This window comes from Salvelinus fontinalis, chromosome 1 (assembly GCF_029448725.1).
Source record: "Salvelinus fontinalis isolate EN_2023a chromosome 1, ASM2944872v1, whole genome shotgun sequence".
Taxonomy (NCBI): domain Eukaryota; kingdom Metazoa; phylum Chordata; class Actinopteri; order Salmoniformes; family Salmonidae; genus Salvelinus; species Salvelinus fontinalis.
Genome location: NC_074665.1, coordinates 65,480,608 through 65,501,769, shown reverse-complemented (window position 1 = coordinate 65,501,769; position 21,162 = coordinate 65,480,608). Strand labels below are relative to the sequence as shown.

At 41.8% G+C, this 21,162-nt stretch overlaps 2 protein-coding genes across 5 annotated transcripts; one reads left to right on the top strand and one right to left on the bottom strand.

Annotated features, from left to right (window-relative positions):
- The first annotated feature begins 501 nt into the window (after nucleotides 1-501).
- On the top strand, nucleotides 502-3,164 carry LOC129859879 (BAG family molecular chaperone regulator 2-like). Its single transcript, XM_055930106.1, has 3 exons — nucleotides 502-777; nucleotides 1,249-1,358; nucleotides 1,846-3,164. Exons 1-3 carry the CDS (start codon nucleotides 653-655, stop codon nucleotides 2,238-2,240), a joined length of 630 nt encoding a protein of 209 aa, XP_055786081.1. The 5' UTR covers nucleotides 502-652; the 3' UTR covers nucleotides 2,241-3,164.
- Nucleotides 3,165-3,301: 137 nt separating this feature from the next.
- LOC129859866 (ras-related protein Rab-23-like) lies at nucleotides 3,302-20,873 on the bottom strand. Of its 4 annotated transcripts, XM_055930085.1 has the most exons (9): nucleotides 20,071-20,873; nucleotides 19,706-19,791; nucleotides 19,584-19,615; nucleotides 17,507-17,747; nucleotides 16,651-16,736; nucleotides 10,160-10,316; nucleotides 9,924-10,006; nucleotides 9,718-9,810; nucleotides 3,302-8,348 (listed from the first exon to the last, which is right to left on the bottom strand). In XM_055930085.1, the coding sequence occupies exons 4-9, from the start codon at nucleotides 17,659-17,661 to the stop codon at nucleotides 8,215-8,217; spliced, it is 708 nt and encodes a 235-aa protein (XP_055786060.1). In that variant the 5' UTR covers nucleotides 17,662-17,747; nucleotides 19,584-19,615; nucleotides 19,706-19,791; nucleotides 20,071-20,873; the 3' UTR covers nucleotides 3,302-8,214. The 4 variants fall into 4 exon arrangements, with proteins under 4 accessions (XP_055786060.1, XP_055786049.1, XP_055786070.1 ...); XM_055930074.1 differs by lacking the exon at nucleotides 19,706-19,791 and having other exon boundaries at nucleotides 19,584-19,677; XM_055930095.1 differs by lacking the exon at nucleotides 19,706-19,791.
- Nucleotides 20,874-21,162: the final 289 nt, after the last annotated feature.

Here is a 21,162-nt window from a genome sequence, read left to right as displayed (position 1 = left end):
AGTTTGCTGCGTTGTTTCTTGCACGCAACTGGCTGTGGTCTTGGGGGTGACACACAGCCTGGGAGACAGATTTGCCTGTCAGGCATCGTTCTGGGCTTAAATGCCCAATAAGGGCTTTGATGCCCCAAGAGCTTTTTGCTCAAGGTGAGGGACATTTAGCTTGCTGATAATGAGCTCCAAACAAAAACGAAAGCATGATGTTAGCATGAAATATACAGTACCATCCCTTAGTGTTACAATCACTAAAAACATATGCTCTGATCCACCATGGGATCTGCCGCCTCAGCCATACTGTCAATCTATCATCAATATGTCCACTTTTGTTATGTCGTGATTATGAGATAAATAAGTTGTTATATCGATCACGAGGGAATACTTTTTTTATTCATATGTCCCCCCCAGGTCATTCTACTGGCTGCAGTGCAGAAAGAATCCAATCTTCTTGAACGTTCCCGAAGTGTACTCCTCAATCCTGTCCGAGGGGTTGGTTAGAACAGAAAGGGACGTTCCAGCCCATGTTTGGAAATGTTTACTCTGGGGCGCTATCTGTCAGACAGAAGCCTCTACACTGCACGCTAGAGACCATCTAGTAGTGTACCGTTAGGTGTCCATTGGAATTGAATCTCGAGGGAGATCATTATACTCACTAACCATGGCTCAAGCGAAAATCCACCACGCTAAAATGACTGAAGCCGCTAAAGGCAAATTCAGCAGATCAATGTCTATGGCAGATCGCTCTGGACAATTACTTCAAAGTTTGGACCAGCTGGAAATAAGGTATTTTACAGAAGGCTAGTCTAACGGCATGAATACTGTATGTAACGGTATCAAAAATATTTTTGTCTAGTAGCTTTAAAGAATACACACAGTAGCCTATTAGGCTACACAATCTCTCCATGTGCTACTACGGTGACATGTGACAGCTGTTTTAAACTGATTCTAAACATAGAAAGGGTGACAGTGGAAGAAGGAAGAAAGTTCTCTGAATACATGTGTGCACACTAAAGTGCAGAATAGGACCTTATCGTTTATTATCGTCTGGTTTATTTTAACATTTTACGGTGCCAGACTGTATTTGTCCTCTAAAATAACAATAGCGTTATTTAAACAGTAATAAAAAATAAACACTGATAAAGTTGTAGCATAGGCAATGGGATGAATAATATGTTCACAACAGTCTCTGAGTCACGTAGGCCTACACTCACTATATTCTATCGAAATATCTCATGACAATGACATCTGTTTTAGGGTGGAGGCTTTACGTGAAGCCGCAACTTCGATGGAACAGGAGAGAGAGTGCTTACTGGATTTGATACAATCCATAAAGAACAGTGAAGAAATGCGCAGCATTTGTGACGGTAGGCTTTGTGTTGTTTGACAGCCATCAGATAACTTCTGCCTGCTGACTACGTCATAGGCCTACATTTGGTTTAATTAAAAGGGACACTTAACTGGTTGAAATTTTTATTTGAAGGGATAGTTCACGCCAATCAAAGTTTGTCAGATGTTTTTAGATCTAAAAATGGGTCTTGTGTTGAGTCCAAGTCCTGTCATATCTTGTGCAAATCCAGCTATATAGCCTACCTCAATCCAAAATGAATGGTAAAGGTAGATACCATGCAATCCCATTCGCTGTTCATCTTTTTCTTTCATTTGGGGTGTCGGGAGACATAGGCCTATAGCTGATCTACATTTTTGGCATAGACAGGAATTCTTGACATTAGAACTTCTGTTAGGTTTTTGTACATCTGACAAACTTTTACTTTAGAGTGAACTGTCCTGTTAACGCCTACCTCTGATAGCACTGTATAGCACTGCACTGTCATATATATATCTCTTTTTCAGGAGAGCGAGAGGAACTATCTTTAACTGCTAATCGTCTTCTGGGTAGGACGCTAACAGTTGAAATCTCAGTGGAAACCATAAGGAACTCCACACAGGAGGATGCGTTACACAAAGCTACCTCTTTGATTGATGAGATTGCAGCAAAGTTGCTTGACGACATGGATGGTGCCAGAAAGCGCCTGATGGCACTGCACGCTGCCTGTGTGACCGAAGCACCACCTGTTCCTATCGATACAAAATTCCAGACGATCGTCATCACCTGCGCCTTGGAAGATCAGAAGAAAATCAAGAGGCGGCTTGAAACTCTGATAAGAAATGTGGATAATGCTGAGAAGAATATAAAGATAATGGATCATCGGAAAATGGATGACTTAAACAGTGCCAATGGCAAATGATGGCACTCATACTGATTAACCCCCCCCTAATAAAAATAGCTAGCAATGCTAACATTAGCTAGCTAAAATCCAGTGGTCTCCCCTTAATCTTAGCTAGCTAGCTAATGTTATACTGCATCTAAAGTCAATCTGGTAACATCAAAATGAAAGGTTTTCCTACTAATTGTATTTCCAAGCCAAAGTAATGCACTTTTGACTAAATCTTAATCGACACCCAATCAGAAGACATTGAGTAGAATGCTGTTGGGCATCAGTCCTAAAACGAACGCTTAAAACAATATTGAGACGAAACGTGCCAACCATGACACTACTAACACTGTCACATTCAAACCGTCACCACAAATTGCATATAAATTTATTGCAGTCACATTTTTTTTTTCTCCCCTGAATGTGAAGTTACCTGCACACTGCCTTATCTAGTTGCAATAAGCACACAGGCTGTCACTCATTTAAGCATTTCAAAATGCATCTAAATAGTTGTTTAATTATCTTAGTATGATCACTTACATCTTAAGTGTTAATCCTTGACATGGTATCTATTGACAAATGTTTTGCTACTCTCAGATCATTACAGTAAACCTGGATTATAGGTCACAACCTAACTCAAAACAGAAGGTTCATATCTTTATGTAGGGATGTGTTAGGTACGTATGGAATTGTGAACAACCCCTCCAGAAATAGCCAAAGTAACGGTATCTGTCAGAGCTCTTTGCTGTGGTCACAGACATCATTAGAGACAATGTACTATGTCAATACATCATGAATAGGCATTTCACATGCAGGTGCAAAGTGAGCAACATGCACAGTACATGTATGTATGTATGTAAGTAATACTAGGCAGTCATTTTAATTTGTCCATTAACACACACATTTAGGTTTTTCCAAAGCAAGTCACTGATGTTTTAAATAAATATGATTTATGTATTCCACTTGCTGAAAGACATTGTTATTCTACAATCTTTGGGGGATGGTCTCATTGCAATGTTTCTACCTGTAATTCTAACAAACTACACACAATTGAAAAGGTGGGTAAAATAAACAAATATTCAAAGTGTAGCTAATACGTTTTAATACTTTTTTTAATGCTTCATTTAACATTTTACAATAAAACTGTACATTAAGATTTACTATCAGCAGTGTGTAAAGTGGAAATTACAGAAAATGTTGAAAACAATCAAAATAGAGATTTTATTTATGCTAGACCACCATCAAACAGATTTTATTTATGCTAGATCACCATCGAACAGATTTTCAACAAAGCTGCAGGTGCAAGTACTGCATGTGTGGCACACCTTGAGACACTGTTAAATCAAAGTAATATAAATTAACAAACTAGGTGAGAAACTAACTACAACTTGGTGTCACACAATTCTGACAAAATATAACATTTAGTTAAGTCTTTAGCCTGGTCCCAGGTATATTGTGCTCTTGCCTACGTCAAGCTGACAAACAATGTTTGGCATGGCAATTCCATAAGGAGTTGGAATAAGAGCAGAAACAGTCTGGCACTCAGGCTAGGTTATCTAGAAACAAAGTTAATGGAAGCAGTATGTAATAAATCAGTAAGCCATCTGCAAAATTGAATAACATCAGAATGGATTACAGTGATTCTCACAACACCTGAGTGAAAGAGCACTTGACCATATATTATAAGAATGGTAACTGATTTAATTATTAATTCATTAAATGGTCAATATAAACATTGTGTATTTTCAGGAGACAAACATCATTAAAACATCTCATTGTTAAAGTGCCTTTAGTCCATTTGAACAAAATGGAATTTTTTTACAAACAGCAACTGTTAAGGATGGTGTGTGATTTACAATATTTACTAAGCAGGAGTCTTTAAATCAAACTAGTTAAACAAAAATATGTTTACAGATACACAATGAATGAGAATGTAAACATACATGGACAAGGCTTTGTGGCATTAAACTGTGGTTCCATATTCATTCACTTGAAAAAAACAAAAAACAAGGCAAGCATGCAAGTTTTCATTCCACATTTACTGATACCAAAACACAGACTAAATATTAGGGTATCTTTTCTATATACAGTAGAATGTACTTATAACCATGGTGCCATTTTGATTTGTGAATAGTATTAAATGGGTAACTAGAAGTTATAATGACGAGCACAGTATAAAGAATGAGACTTTCATTTCTGTCCTACAGTGAAATTAGAGCAGAAATTACTAGTCTTGCCTCAGAAAAGCCAACATAGCGGTCAGAGTGGAAACAGTACAGAATATCCAAGCATGATGACTAGGTGAGAAAATGAAGCCATTACAAAGCTATCCTGTAGTTCTGTTCATAATGTTAAGAACATTCTATCAAGAGACCATTCATTATGAGATCTCTTTTCAATCACACATGAAATTTGATATTTCTGTAAAACAATATGTAGTGTTCATTTCTCCCGAAACTAACAAATATATACTGAACAAAAATATAAAATGCAACATGTCAAAACTGTTGGTCCCATGTTTCATAAGCTGACATAAAACATCACAGAAATTGTTAATGTGCACAAAAAGCTTACTTCTTTCAAATTTCTTTACATCACTGTTAGTGAACATTTCTCCTTTGCCAAGACAATCCATCCACCTGACTGGTGTGGTACATCAAGAAGCTCATTAAACAGCATGATCATTACACAGGTGCATCTTGCGATGAGTACAATAAAAGGCCACTAAAATGTGCAGTTGTTAAACAACGCCACAAAGGTCTTAAGTGTTGAGGGTAGGTGCAATTGACATGCTGACTGCAGGAATGTCCAACAGACCTGTTGCCAGAGAATTTAATGTTAATTTCTCTACCATAAGCCACCTCCAACATCATTTTAGATAATTTAGCAGTACGTCCAACCGGCCTCACAACAGCAGACCATGTGTAACCACGCAAGCCCAGGAACTCCACATCCAGCTTCTTCACCTGCGGGATCGTCTGAGACCAGCCACACGGACAGCTGCTAAAACTGAGGAGTATTTCTGTCTGTAATAAATCCCTTTTGAGGGGAAAAACAAATTCTGATTGGCTGGGCCTGCCCTCCCAGGCCCACGCCCCTGCATGTGAAATCCATAGACTAGGGACTAATGACTACTTCAATTTAATGATTTCCTTATACGAACTGTAACTCAGTAAAATCATTGAAATTATTGCATGTTGCGTTTATATTTTTGTTCAGTATAAATGTAACAAATATACATATTAGACTCACAAATATGAGCACATTAAAGATGTTACAATTGAAGCACAGTAGAAACAAATAAAGCACATACAGTTGAAGTAGGAAGTTTACATACACCTTAACAAAAATACTCAGTTTCACAATTCCTGACATTTAGTCATAGTAAAAATTCCCTGTCTTAGGTCAGTTAGGATCACCACTTTATTTTAAGAATGTGAAATGTCAGAATAATACTAGAGAGAATGATTTATTTCAACTTTTATTTCTTTCATCACATTCCCAGTGGGTCAGAATTTTACATACACTCAATTAGTATTTGGTAGCAATGCCTTTAAACTGTTTAACTTCGGTCAAACGTTTTGGGTAGCCTAGCCTTGCACAAGCTTCCCACAAGAAGTTGGGCGAATTTTGGCCTATTCCTCCTGACAGAGCTGGTGTAACCCAGTCAGGTTTGTAGGCCTCCTTGCTCGAACACGCTTTTTCAGTTCTGCCCACAACTTTTCTATAGGATTGAGGTCAGGGCTTTGTGATGGCCACTGCAATAGCGTGACTTTGTTGTCCTTTAGCATACTTCCAAAGTTGTGGCAAAATGGCCTGGGGTCATTGTCCATTTGGAAGACCCATTTGCGACCAAGCTTTAACTTCCCGACTGATGTCTTGAGATGTTGCTTCAATATATCCACATAATTTTCCATCCTCATGATGTCATCTATTTTGTGAAGTGCACCAGTCCCTCCTGCAGCAAAGCACCCCCACAACATGATGCTGCCACCCCCGTGCTTCACTGTTGGGATGGTTCTTCAGCTTGCAAGCACCCCCCTTTTTCCTCCAAACATAACAATGGTCATTATGGCCAAACAGTTCTATTTTTGTTTCATCAGACCAGAGGACATTTCTCTGAAAGTACAATATTTGTCCCCATGTGCAGTTGCAAACCGTAGTCTGGCTTTTTTATGGCGGCTTTGGAGCAGTGGCTTCTTCCTTGCTGAGCAGCCTTTCAGGTTATGTCGATATAGGACTCGTTTTACTGTGGATATAGATATTTTTGTACCCGTTTCTTCCAGCATCTTCACAAGGTCCTTTGCGGTTGTTCTGGGATTGATTTGAACTTTTCGCACCAAAGTACGTTCATCTCTAGGAGACAGAACGCATCTCCTTCCTCAGTGGTATGACGGCTGCGTGGCCTCTTGGTGTTTATACCTGCTTACTATTGTTTGTACAGATGAACTTGGTACCTTCAGGCATTTGTATTTTGCCCCCAAGGATGAACCAGACTTGTGGAGGTCTACAATTTTTTTTCTGAGGTCTTGGCTGAATTCTTTTGATTTTCCCATGATGTCAAGCAAAGAGGCACTGAGTTTGAAGGTAGGCCTTGAAATACATCCACAGGTACATCTCCAATTGACTCAAATGATGTCAATTAGCCTATCAGAAGCTTCTAAAGCCATGATATTTTCTGGAATTTTCCAAGTTGTTTAAAGGCACAGTCAACTTAGTGTATGTAAACTTCTGACCCACTGAAATTGCGATACAGTGAATTATAAGTGAAATAATCTGTCTGTAAACAATTGTTGGAAAATGTACTTGTGTCATGCGCAAAGTAGATGTCCTAACCCACTTGCCAAAACTATAGTTTGTTAACAAGAAATTTGTGGAGTGGTTGAAAAACAAGTTTTAATGACTCCAACTTCATATGTAAACGTCCAACTTCAACTGCATATGATTTAAATGCTGCAATATGTAACATGTAAACAATTGTGATTTCTAGTATCCTATGAAACACCTGTGTGCTAACAAGATAAAGAGAGATATATTGATTGGTATTGTCTGTGTAACAAAACACTCTTCACTGGCTCATCCATTCTATAAGATCAGTACATTTTATAATTTTGTGACTCAAGTAGAGAGCTTATTGTGCGAATCTCAAATCGTATTTGGTAATATAAGAGCACATTCTATTGGTCTTTGTTGTAATTCAGTATTCTCATACAACTACCAATCACTCCTACCTCACTTTAAAAAATGTAAATTTCTTACAACAATAAAAGGAAGTTAAGAAAATATTTGGCACTATGTTAAGTTTTAGGCAACTCATTTTCTGCCAACATTTGTTAAACACTTCAAATTCATATAAAAATACCTTTCAGAAAACAATGAACAATTATGTCCAAGTCTTTATCCACAATATACAGCATAGATTGAACCATATTCCATTAATATTTTAAACAAAATATGGTACAAAATAATCAGTATATCTCTTACAATAAACATATTGCACAGATGAACAGTCAAATGCACAAATGGTAATCTGTAAAAATCACATATGAACATACAAAGATGTCTTGTTAGTGAACTAGAATGTAACCCTTCCCTACAACATGTTGAAGGGTGTAAATGGGGAAAACCCTGCAACGCCCAACCCCAATTTCCCAAAAGATAAGCTTCAAGAATTCCATTCATGCTACAACATAGGTTTTGGTATCCATTGCAGCCACCAGGAGGACTATTGTTACTTTCACCATACTGGTGCTTTAGATCTCACATCTATCCATGCGAATCAAAGGCTGGACTGGATCTGGAAAGATGCTCAACGTCATGATAGGCACAATGCGCAGGTGCAGATTAGATCTAGGTTGAGCTCAAATTGATATAACATACCGTATCCTATGCAGACTTTGGTCTGTGAAAGAATCTACCCCTGTAATACACAATCATTCACCAATCAAGACTCTTTCCCTCACATATGGCAGTCAAAACTTACAGTATTGAAGGGAATGGATTGATTCTAAAGAAGGCTGCAGCTACTGAAGAGGTTTTTGCTCTTCTTGGTCCTCTGTTTGTTGGGCCTCAAGCTGATGATTTCACGGCCATTGCTGGAGTTCTGACTAGATAGGTTACTACTTGTGGTGTTGAAAACGCCTGTTAGGGTAGAGATGTGTAAATGACGTGATACAACTTTAAAGATTAATTTCTGACACACAAAAGTTACAACAAAACTTGCAATTTACAGTATCAAAGTTTACTTTGAGTTGTTCTGAACACCATAAGCCCATGTTCACCATATTGTGACTAAAATTTGCCACGGTAAGCTCACCTGAAAGCACTTTTTACTCCATTCGATGAATATCAATCAATCAAATGTATTTATAAAGCTCTTTTTACATCAGCCGATGTCAAAGTGCTATACAGAAACCCAGCCTAAAACCCCAAAACACATAGCAAACTTATGTTTTAATAAAGTACCTTGTGAAAGGCCAATACTGCAAGACCGTATTTTATAATTTAGCTAGTCATGCTGGCAATAGAATAAGCTTTCAAATAATGCACCACAATCCAGATTTTTAATTGGACCAATGTTGAGAACACAGGTATGCGTTTGAAACAAAAACTTGAAATGGGATAGCGTTAGTTTCTTCAAAAGCTCTTCCAAACTTATTTAAATTATTCAGTCCTATAATGCCATATCAATTGTGAATTTATCTTGCTGATTGAGAATGTGTCTTGCACATACTGTACAATTTATAGGAGCCTAATATATTTTTTTCTGGACAAGTGTGAATGTGATGCGTAAAGACCTTTAGGTCTACATGTTAAAGCCAACTCGAACAATGTGGACTCCAAAAACGGCAAACAAATTAGAGTTGATTACGCAAATAGAGTTGATTACGCAAATACCGTCAATAGCCTACACAACTTGAGACAACTGCATGCAGTATTAAGCCATGGAGAAAGTTGATTGGCCAAGTGAGTGGTCAAGCCCTCGCAACACCTACAACTTATTTATTCATCAAAACCCAGACCTTTGTGCCACCGACAGCTATTGCACCAATGATTCCCGCTGTGAAAATACCCACAACTCAAAAGCACCATGTGGCTGTGCTAAAATTTACCATTAGGTACATTTGATTAAAATAGAGCCCGGAGACAGACATCTTACTCAAGACCCCTTTTTCATTCTATGTTGTATGAACCCTACATTTTACATGAAAGTTGTCATCATGTTACTGAATATCATGGAGAAATGAGAAATGTACAGTAAATATAAAATGCAAAGGTTATGCATAATGTGTCTCATTTTATTATTTTCTTGGTAAGAACCATTTCAATGTGGGCATGTCCATGTACAATTTCCACGAGTGTAAGGGTTTAATGTTGTTGGTGGGAAAAAAACAGATCCAAAACACTAACTATCATTGCAGAACTAGCAGTACGACACAAAATCCCTGTGGCTTTGTACAAATCAATCCCAGAGGTCTGGACTAACTGGCATGGTTATCAGGATGCTTACCAATTTTATTGCCTGCTGTATGCACTGCCTCGGGCTCCTCTGCTGTTTGCCGCTTGAGTCGCTGCAGATACTTATCTGCTAGGTATTTGAAAACTGAAAAGAAGAAACGGTAGATTTTTTATTTATTTTTTAAATTAGTGATTCCCATTGCATCCTTCCTAACAGTTATTTTAACTGGTTAGTTGTACACAAGTTCTGTATCTCACCTTCATTGACATTGAGGTCCTCCTTTACAGAGGTTCTGTAAAACCTCAACTTGAGCTTCTTGGCCAGACCTTCTGCCTCCTCACTACAGTACCAGGAGAAAAAGAGCAAGGATTACTGATCAATTCTGCCATGCTTGAAATATCAGAATATCTAATTAAGATTTATGTTCTACAAGCCATGCATCTTATACAACAAGCCAAGTCCAAAAAGGGAAATTGGTCACAGGAAGTCTTACTTTTTGATCATCGTGTCATCCAGAAGGTCAATCTTGTTCTGCACTAGGACAGTGGGGATGTCTCCCACTTCTAGCTCCACCTTCTCCCACCAGCTGCCGACTGCCTCGAACGACTCCCTGTCGGTAGTGGAGAAGACCAGAACACACGCCTGGGCACCTGGAACACATACAAAGACCAGCTGTCACCACAATGATGGATCTTGTAATCCAAGATGGCGTAGCAGTCAGATGTCCTTTGTCCTCGTCCTGTCCCGTGTATATATATTTTATATATTTTTCTTCGCATTTCTTTTTATATATGTTTTTTTCTCCTTAAAAACTCAACTTCAAAACACTCTCCTACAACCCACCTCACCAAATGTGGTGCGGATTGTTTTTTTCCCTCAAAGGTATTATTCACCTCGTATCCGAAATCAACAACAGAAGCTAGCCAGAAGTTAGCCAGCTCACAAGCTAACGTTAGTAGTTCAGCTAACCACAGCTAGCGCTCATCAGCTATCCTTTAGCTCGGAAAACTATTGCCAGTTTTGTACAACGCGACTCAGACCAGAGCATACCAGACCTTTTTTCTCTCCATATCCCCGGATTTTTACCGCAAGCTCTGGACATTTACACCTGGATCTTGCAGCTAACCAGCTGCTATCCGAGTGACTATTGGCTAACATCAACTCCGGAGCAAACACCAATTATCCCGGAGCTAGCCAGCTGAAGAGTTCCATCAGCCACTCCTGGGCTACAATCACCTATCCGGACCCGTTTACTGCCGATGCGGAGCCCCACCGGGCCTTCACGACTGGGATACCGACGTTATCTGCCCGAGGGAGTTATTCAACTGGCCCCTCCATCGCGACGTAACCTGAACGCCCATATGCTAACTGCGGCACGCTAATCGTTAGATGTCTTGAGCATATCGGCTGCTATCTGAACAGACAACCTCTCTTTCGCCATCGCCATCCGGCTTGGATTCTCTGCCGACACGACCACGTCTGGTCTGCAGACGAATAGCCCATCCGCTGTGCCCTCAACCGGCCTCCGTCTGAGCAGACCCCCTCCGTCTGAGCAGACCTCCCCCCGGACTACTATCTTTAAACGCCGCGGGCTAGCTTAGTGGAGGCCTCACTGCTCCATCTACGGCTGCCCCCTGGACACTATGATCACTTGGCTACATAGCTGATGCCTGCTTGACTGTCCATTAATTCACGGTACTCCATTCCGTTTATTTGTGTTTTATCTGTCGGCTCTGTGCTTTAACTCAGGATCTGTGTGTAGTTAATCCGACCCTCTCTGCCTAGCCGTCGCCATTTTTACCTACTGTTGCTGTGTTAGCTGACTAGCTGCTGTTATATCACCTGTTGTTTTAGCTAGCTCTCCCAATCAAGACCTGCAATCACTTTACGCCTTATTGCATGTCTCCCTCAAATATCAATATGCCTTGCATACTGTTGTTCAGGCTAGTTATCATTGTTTTGGTTTGCAATGGACCCCGTAGTTCCACTCTCCGTACCTCTGATACCTCCTTTGTCCCCACCCCCCACACATGCGGTAACCTCACCCATTGAGACCAGCATGTCCAGAGATACAACCTCTCTTATCATCACCCAGTGCCTGGGCTTGCCTCCGCTGTACCCGTGCCCCACCATACCCTGGTCTGCACATTATGCCCAGAATCTATTCTACCACGCCCATAAATCTGCTCCTTTTATTCATTGTCCCCAACGCTCTAGGCGACCAGTTTTGATAGCCTTTAGCCGCACCCTCATCCTACTACTCCTCTGTTCCTCGGGTGATGTGGAGGTAAACCCAGGCCCTGCATGTCCCCAGTCACCCTCATTTGTTGACTTCTGTGATCGAAAAAGCCTTGGCCTCATGCATGTCAACATCAGAAGCCTCCTCCCTAAGTTTGCCTTACTCACCGCTTTAGCACACTCTGCCAACCCTGATGTCCTCGCCGTGTCCGAATCCTGGCTTAGGAAGGCCACCAAAAATTCTGAGATTTCCATACCCAACTATAACACTTTCCGTCAAGATAGAACTGCCAAAGGGGGAGGAGTTGCAATCTACTGCAGAGATAGCCTGCAAAGTTCTGTCATACTTTCCAGGTCTGTGCCCAAACAGTTCGAACTTCTAATTTTAAAAATTAATCTCTCCAGAAATAAGTCTCTCACTGTTGCCGCCTGCTACCGACCTCCCTCAGCTCCCAGCTGTGCCCTGGACACCATCTGTGAATTGATCGCTCCCCATCTAGCTTCAGAGTTTGTTCTGTTAGGTGACCTAAACTGGGATATGCTTAACACCCCGGCAGTCCTACAATCTAAGCTTGATGCCCTCAATCTCACACAAATCATCAAGGAACCCACCAGGTACAACCCTAAATCCGTAAACATGGGCACCCTAATAGACATTATCCTGACCAACTTGCCCTCCAAATACACCTCTGCTGTCTTCAATCAAGATCTCAGCGATCACTGCCTCATTGCCTGTATCCGCCACGGGTCCGCGGCCAAACGACCACCCCTCATCACTGTCAAACGCTCCCTAAAACACTTCTGCGAGCAGGCCTTTCTAATCGACCTGGCCCGGGTACCCTGGAAGGATATTGACCTCATCCCGTCAGTTGAGGATGCCTGGTCATTCTTTAAAAGTTACTTCCTCACCATATTAGACAAGCATGCTCCGTTCAAAAAATGCAGAACCAAGAACAGATATAGCCCTTGGTTCACTCCAGACCTGACTGCCCTCGACCAGCACAAAAACATCCTGTGGCGAACTGCAATAGCATCGAAGAGCCCCCGCGATATGCAACTGTTCAGGGAAGTCAGGAACCAATACACGCAGTCAGTCAGGAAAGCAAAGGCCAGCTTTTTCAAGCAGAAATTTGCATCCTGTAGCTCTAACTCCAAAAAGTTCTGGGATACTGTAAAGTCCATGGAAAACAAGAGCACCTCCTCCCAGCTGCCCACTTCACTGAGGCTAGGTAACACGGTCACCACTGATAAGTCCATGATAATCGAAAACTTCAACAAACATTTCTCAATGGCTGGCCCCTCTTCAAAGGGGGGAGACACCCTGGACCCAAACTGTTACAGACCTATATCCATCCTGCCCTGCCTATCTAAGGTCTTCGAAAGCCAAGTCAACAAACAGATCACTGACCATCTCGAATCCCACCGTACCTTCTCCGCTGTGCAATCCGGTTTTCCGAGCCGGTCACGGGTGCACCTCAGCCACGCTCAAGGTACTAAACGATGTCATAACCGCCATCGATAAAAGACATTACTGTGCAGCCGTCTTCATCGACCTGGCCAAGGCTTTCGACTCTGTCAATCACCATATTCTTATCGGCAGACTCAGTAGCCTCGGTTTTTCTAATGACTGCCTTGCCTGGTTCACCAACTACTTTGCAGACAGAGTTCAGTGTGTCAAATCGGAGGGCATGTTGTCCGGTCCTCTGGCAGTCTCTATGGGGGTACCACAGGGTTCAATTCTCGGGCCGACTCTTTTCTCTGTATACATCAATGATGTTGCTCTTGCTGCGGGCGATTCCCTGATCCACCTCTATGCAAACGACACCATTCTGTACACTTCCGGACCTTCCTTGGACACTGTGCTATCTAACCTCCAAGCGAGCTTCAATGCCATACAACACTCCTTCCGTGGCCTCCAACTGCTCTTAAACGCTAGTAAAACCAAATGCATACTTTTCAACCGTTCGCTGCCTGCACCCGCACGCCCGACTAGCATCACCACCCTGGACGGCTCCGACCTAGAATATGTGGACATCTATAAGTACCTAGGTGTCTGGCTAGACTGCAAACTCTCCTTCCAGACTCATATCAAACATCTCCAATCCAAAATCAAATCTAGAGTCGGCTTTCTATTCCGCAACAAAGCCTCCTTCACTCACGCCGCCAAACTTACCCTAGTAAAACTGACTATCCTACCGATCCTCGACTTCGGCGATGTCATCTACAAAATAGCTTCCAATACTCTACTCAGCAAACTGGATGCAGTCTATCACAGTGCCATCCGTTTTGTTACTAAAGCACCTTATACGACCCACCACTGCGACCTGTATGCCCTAGTCGGCTGGCCCTCGCTACATGTTCGTCGTCAGACCCACTGGCTCCAGGTCATCTACAAGGCTATGCTAGGTAAAGTGCCGCCTTATCTCAGTTCACTGGTCACGATGGCTACACCCACCCGTAGCACGCGCTCCAGCAGGTGTATCTCACTGATCATCCCTAAAGCCAAAACCTCATTTGGACGCCTTTCCTTCCAGTTCTCTGCTGCCTGCGACTGGAACGAATTGCAAAAATCTCTGAAGTTGGAGACTTTTATCTCCCTCTACAACTTTAAAAATCTGCTATCCGAGCAGCTAACCGATCGCTGCAGCTGTACATAGTCCATCTGTAAACTACCCACCCAATTTACCTACCTCACCTCCCATACTGCTTTTATTTATTTACTTTTCTGCTCTTTTGCACACCAGTATCTCTTCTTGCACATGATCATCTGATGATTTATCACTCGTGTTAATCTGCTAAATTGTAATTACTCGATTTATTGCCTACCTCATGCCTTTTGCACACATTGTATATAGATTCTCTTTTTTCTACCATGTTATTGACTTGTTTATTGTTTACTCCATGTGTAACTCTGTGTTGTTGTCTGTTCACACTGCTATGCTTTATCTTGGCCAGGTCGCAGTTGCAAATGAGAACTTGTTCTCAACTAGCCTACCTGGTTAAATAAAGGTGAAATAAAATAAAAAATATATATAATAAATCTTCACAGCACGCACACATGCTTTCAAATCAAATAACTGATTTGTATATATAAACTCAGCAAAAAAAGAAACGTCCTCCCACTGTCAACTGCGTTAATTTTCAGCAAACTTAAGTGTAAATATTTGTATGAACATAGCAAGATTCACCAACTGAGACAAACTGAACAAGTTCCACAGACATGTGACAAACAGCAATGGAATAATGTGTCCCTGAACAAAGAGGGGGTCAAAATCAAAAGCAACAGTCAGTATCTGGTGTGGCCACCAGCTGCATTATGTACAAGATTTGCCAGTTCTTGCTGTGAGATGTTACCCCACTCTTTCACCAAAGCACCTGCAAGTTCGCAGACATTTCTGGGGGCATGGCCCTAGCCCGCACCCTCCAATCCAACAGGTCCCAGACGTGCTCAATGGGATTGAGATCCGGGCTCTTCGCTAACCATGGCAGAACACTGACATTCCTGTCTTGCAGGAAATCACGCACAGAACGAGCAGTATGGCTGGTAGCATTGTCACGCTGGAGGGTCATGTCAGGATGAGCCTACAGGAAGGGTACCACATGAGGGAGGAGGATGTCTTCCCTGTAACGCACAGCGTTGAGATTGCCTGCAACAACAACAAGCTCAGCCCTATGAGGCTGTGACACACCGCCCCAGACCATGACGGACCATCCACTTCCAAATCGATCCCGCTCCAGAGTACCGGCCTCGGTGTAACGCTCATTCCTTTGACGACAAACGCGAATCCGACCATCACCCCTGGTGAGACAAAGGGCTTGTCGGTGAAGAGCACTTTTTGCCAGTCCTGTCTGGTCCAGCAACAGTGAGTTTGTTCCCATAGGCGACGTTGTTGCCAGTGATGTCTGGTGAGAACCTACAAGCCCTCAGTCCAGCCTCTCTCAGCCTATTGCGGACAGTCTGAGCACTGATGGAGGGATTGTGCGTTCCTGATGTAACTTGGCAGTTGTTGTTGCCATCTTGAACCTGTTCCACAGATGTGATGTTCGGATGTACCGATCCTGTGCAGGTGTTGTTACACGTGGTCTGCCACTGCGAGGACGATCAGCTGTCCGTCCTGTCTCCTTGTAGCGCTGTCTTAGGCGTCTCACATTACGGACATAGCAATTTATTTCCCTGGCCACATCTGCAGCCCTCATGCCTCCTTGCAGCATGCCTAAGGCACGTTCACGTAGATGAGCTGAGACCCTGGGCCTCTTTCTTTTGGTGTTTTTCAGTGTCAGTAGAAAGGCTTCTTTATAGTGTCCTAACTTTTCATAACTGTGACCTTAATTGCCTATCGTCTAGGCACCTTTGCCTACCGTCTGGACAGCTGTTAGTGTCTTAACGACCGTTTCACAGGTGTATGTTCATTAATTGTTTATGGTTCATTGAACAAGCATGGGAAACAGTGTTTAAACCCTTTACAATGAAGATCTGTGAAGTAATTTGGATTTTTACGAATTATCTTTGAAAGACAGGGTCCTGGAAAAGGGACCTTTTTTAATGAAAAATGTATTTTTTCTATTGTTCAATTTCCATACACCCCAGTTTGTATTTGTTGTTTCCCCCCCCCCCCCCCCCCCCCCCAGAAATAAAATCTGGACATAATGTTGCAGTTCAACAGCTAACACCATACTGAAAAATGACCTGTCTGACAGACCCAGTGAAGGAGTATCATGTCCTTCCCTGTGAGTGAGGAGTCTTACCGCGGTAGTAGGCCTTGGTGATGGCATCAAACTCTTCCTGCCCTGCTGTGTCCCACAACATCAATCTCACATCTTCATCATTCACTCTGGGAAAGGAACAGAAAAGGAATTTTAAAAATACTTTGTATTGTGTGTATACATTTCTACTTGACTGTCATACCCGATACTACCCATACAACAGTTCTGCGCTAGAGGAGGGACAGTGTACTGACAGTCAAATGTCCTCCACACCTTTATTGCCGTATAAAAACAATACTTTAAGCTTTCAGTGAGCGCACCTTCATCTGGCTATTTTGCCTCTATTATTCAATGCAGTTAGAGTTCTCTCTGGCATTTCCTGAGAATAACTATGCCTCCTCATACATCTGGGCACTGCATGTCCATTATCTGTGACCAAAGCCATTATCATGCCTTATTCATAAACAGCAGAATGAAATACCGCTTGACACTTTACATTTGAGTTATGGGTTTGCTTCACATCTGTTAAGCATAAAAATAAGGAAAATAGACTTACTGGAATGATAAGGAGAATGAGTAGTTTTGGGAAGCACTTTTTTTTTGTGTTAGGCCAAAACTTTAAAAGGTCTTTCTTGAGCTGAGCCAAAACACAGTTACCTAAAACAGTTCGTTAGACATGGATGCCAGAGATCTCTTATAAAATAAAAATCCTTATTTAACCTGGCCTCCCCTTCATCTACACTGATTGAAGTGGATTTAACATGTGACAACAATAAGGGATCATAGCTTTCACTTTGATTCACCTGTTCAATCTATGTCATGGAAAGAGCAGGTGTTCTCAATGTTTTGTATACTCAGTTTATTTGTAAGACACACTGCCAATAGAAAATCTCCTTACAGTATCTGCCTCTCCAGGAAGTCCACACCGATGGTCTTCTTGTAGTCCTTGGTGAAGATGCCCTTGCAGTAGCGCTGGATCATGCTGGACTTCCCCACCGCACCATTGCCCACCACCACCACCTTGATGGCCACTTCCATGTCCTCCTCCAACATGGCTGTGTCTTGCTGGGTTTTCTTAACACTTCAAGGCAGTCTGGTGTTACTTCAGGGGGGCTGGCACTGGATCAGTTAGACACCTCCTGATAGAGACACAATGAGACAAACTTATGTTTTACATTTTGATAAACCTGACTTAAGGTCTTATCATTGTTATTTTCTCTGCCCAAAACCTGCGTCGTTCTGCAGCTCCAACGTCCAAGTTATATTCTCGCTGACTGACGAGCCTAGCCCACATAAAAACATCCTTCTGTTTGTTCAGCAATATGATGTACTTTGTTTAGATGAGGAGAACACTTTCTACCTCACTGCTCCACAGTCTTCCCATAAAACCATCACTTGCTGGCATCACTTGCTGGCCCTCCGGTCTGCTGTTTTACAGCAGAGTGTAAATATTAGCCAGTGCATCAATTTTATATTTTAGTCCTTTAGCAAACGCTCTTATCCAGAGTGACTTACAGTAATGAGTGCATACATTTCCAGGCTGCAGCCCTCTGAGGTAACATCGGCTAATGAATTCCTCATCCTTACATGGTACAGTCAGCTTCACTTAGCTCAGTCACTGCCTCGATCTTTCTGCTCCCACACACTTTTCCATTAGGTAGCTGGCTGCCTGGACCTGGCTGCGTGGACCTGGCTGGGATTCAAGTGTTGAGGTCACGATGCTCCAGATGACTAGGCTATGCTGTCTTATGGGAACTGACAGTTTAGCTAAATCCCATATCTCCTGGATATGAGCAGGCAAACATCCCCACGGCAGCCCAAACCCTTTGCCTGGTAATGTGATCAACAATATCACAACATGTTGGCCTAAACAAAGTATCAACTTTGTAGCAAAATAATACCAGAGGCTAATGCTATGGGCCTATCGCTATCAGTGACCTTAAGTCCAAACAAAACATTTTGTTCACAATGTGAAAAGCTCTGGTTTGACTTAACCTCAACAGACTATGCAAGGAATGTGTTGCTGATCTGTCTATGGTTCCACGGCACACAAAGCCAAGGTGGGCATTTTTCCTGAGTTTAAACGCTCAGAGCGGTTGTTTGTTACCCTCAGCTAGTCCTATTCATAAAATGGATGATCCGAAACCCAAAACCCACCGTAAACAGGCTGGCGTCTCAACCACAATGAAACCACTACCTTGACACCTATTAATCAAGCCACGTCCTTGTGTAACCTAAACTGAAAACAAGTAAAACTTATACAGACAAATATGGAATATTCTAGGTAGATGTGGCTACTAGGCAACTGGAATGACCACAGATTGAGTTACAAAGTAGACGCTCTCCCACAACATCTCATCAAAGGTAACTGAATACAGTGCTGGCTGTAACTTAGCTGCATGCAAAGACACGTCAGCTTAATTTACCATTCGCTCAGATTTGGCAAACTCTGTTTCAGTGACATGCACGTAAAGGAAATCTGCTCAAATTCAGCAGATGCAGCAAACCTTGGCAGAACTGGATGTTCCACTGTACAAAAACGTATTCCCTTACATTGACTTCACATATGCTCTGAATGGATAGATTTAGCATAAAATAAAACACTGGTCTTAGAGGAACGTGTTGGTATGTCTAGGCCTACCTGTAGATTGCATAGTTAGATTGTCAGGCTAGTAACTTTGAAGGAACAAACTGGTAACCAGGCATTCATCCACAGTACTTGTGTATGTAAACACTCCATTATTAAGAAGGTCACAATGGCCTACTTTAAATTGGAAGACAGGTAATTGACAAATTGCTGAACATGAACAGCAGCTGCTGAAGAGGTTCACTTTAGAATGGCACTACTAACGCATTTACACTACTAGACAACATCTAGCTACAGTTCGTACGCCAGATATGTGATAACTATGTATCCATTACTGGGCGTTACAGGTTAGATTATACCAAACGCTGCCATAGATTTTTCAACTAACCTGCTTTTGGCGATACGGTCTTCGTTCAATTTCTGGGGGAAAAAATTTATCTTATAAATGTCCGTGTCCAGATGCAGGTGGTTCTACAAAAAAACTGAAACATATTAAATACATGTTTGTACCTGTAACGCCCAGTAAAGGAAACAGTTATCACATGTCTGGCGTACAAACTGTAGCAAGACATCATCACCCGGGAATTCTGCATACACTGAGCCGAGAGAGGATGGGGCATATTGCAGAGGTTTAGGACTTGCTGAACAGTGTTAGAAAAAGTATTTTTTAAATCCACTAAATAAATTAAGGATGTCAGATTCATGCAGACTCATATTTTTACATTAACGTTAATAGCTAGCTAGTATTCATGTTATTTGTTCGGAGGCTGTCCAAAGATTGATACACATTCTCCCTTATGAAGAACACGGAAACAAAGAATATCTGAGACAGCAATTGTATCAATAGTGAAAACTCATAACATTGTTTATCTTACCTGCATTACAGTTACATGACTGTGCGACTCTCGTCTTCCAGATACAAACGTCCTTATTATACCTCAGTGGCTGCAACAGGACTAATACAAAATAGAATTGCTGCGCGATGAAAGATAATAAATAACGTTTTTTCCCTGCCCCAAAATATATATAAGTTATAATGAAAACTGTACCATAGTAACAAGCAAATCGTTGAAATAATTTAAAACGCTCATTTAGCTAGCTATCTAAACTAAAGAACGATGGATTGTCCGGCCTCCACGTTCAGCTAATATTAGCTAGCACGTCTCCCCAGAGTACTATAGCATCTAGCTGGGCTTGCTAGCTCGTTAGACAATGTCACAAATCATTCAACAATAACTAGCGAAAGCTATCATGATGTTGACACAACAAGAGGAGCTAAATATCAACGCGTTTCATCTATGTAACAAGTCGTCTAATTATATTTCACAAAGCGACTATTTGTAATCAAGACATTTTAGTTGCCTTGCTAGCTGTTTGCTCAGCTCTCCCAAACTGCAAGTTACCACAGCCACAAAGTCAGTATTATGGATAAACCCCGCCTATTTCTATAATTGATCTTCATAAAATCAGATGTTAAACCTAACCACACTGCTAACCTTATACATAACCCTAACCTTAAATTAAGACCAAAAAGCTAATTCCCGTTTCCATTCATTTTTACGATATAGACATTTTTTACTTTGTTGCTGGGTTACTAGTGAGAACCCACAACTGCAGTCCGGTTGCTATAAACGCTTTTGGTTTCCGGCAGCAATAGAAGATCCACAGTTAACTGCAACTCTCTTCTGTCCCTGGGTCAGTTTCTGAAATGCAAAGCGTGTAAAATACATTCAAATACACATCCTAGCTGATCTCGAGTCTGTTTGTGGACAGGTTGTGTCGTAATTACTCAAATTACTTCACAGATTGTGTGACTACTCCCCCCAAACACTGATCAATGGTCAGTTTCCCTAGTTATATTTTTCTATCCACCTCCGAGTTTCCGGGAAGGGTGTTCTGATCCTAGATATGTGGTTAGAGGTGGGGAAGAATGTCACGAGACACAGAGTCGGCGTAAAGCTGAAGCA

Excerpts from the sequence above, each read along its gene's own strand:
- LOC129859879 (XM_055930106.1), top strand. The coding sequence starts at position 653 with ATGGCTCAAGCGAAAATCCACCACGCTAAAATGACTGAAGCCGCTAAA. Across the intron at positions 778-1,248 it reads TTGGACCAGCTGGAAATAAG|GGTGGAGGCTTTACGTGAAG; the intron begins GTATTTTACAGA and ends CATCTGTTTTAG. Across the intron at positions 1,359-1,845 it reads AATGCGCAGCATTTGTGACG|GAGAGCGAGAGGAACTATCT; the intron begins GTAGGCTTTGTG and ends TCTCTTTTTCAG.
- LOC129859866 (XM_055930085.1), bottom strand. The coding sequence starts at position 17,661 with ATGTTGGAGGAGGACATGGAAGTGGCCATCAAGGTGGTGGTGGTGGGC. Across the intron at positions 9,811-9,923 it reads GGACCTCAATGTCAATGAAG|TTTTCAAATACCTAGCAGAT; the intron begins GTGAGATACAGA and ends TCTTCTTTTCAG. Across the intron at positions 8,349-9,717 it reads TACAGCAGGCAATAAAATTG|GCGTTTTCAACACCACAAGT; the intron begins GTAAGCATCCTG and ends CTACCCTAACAG.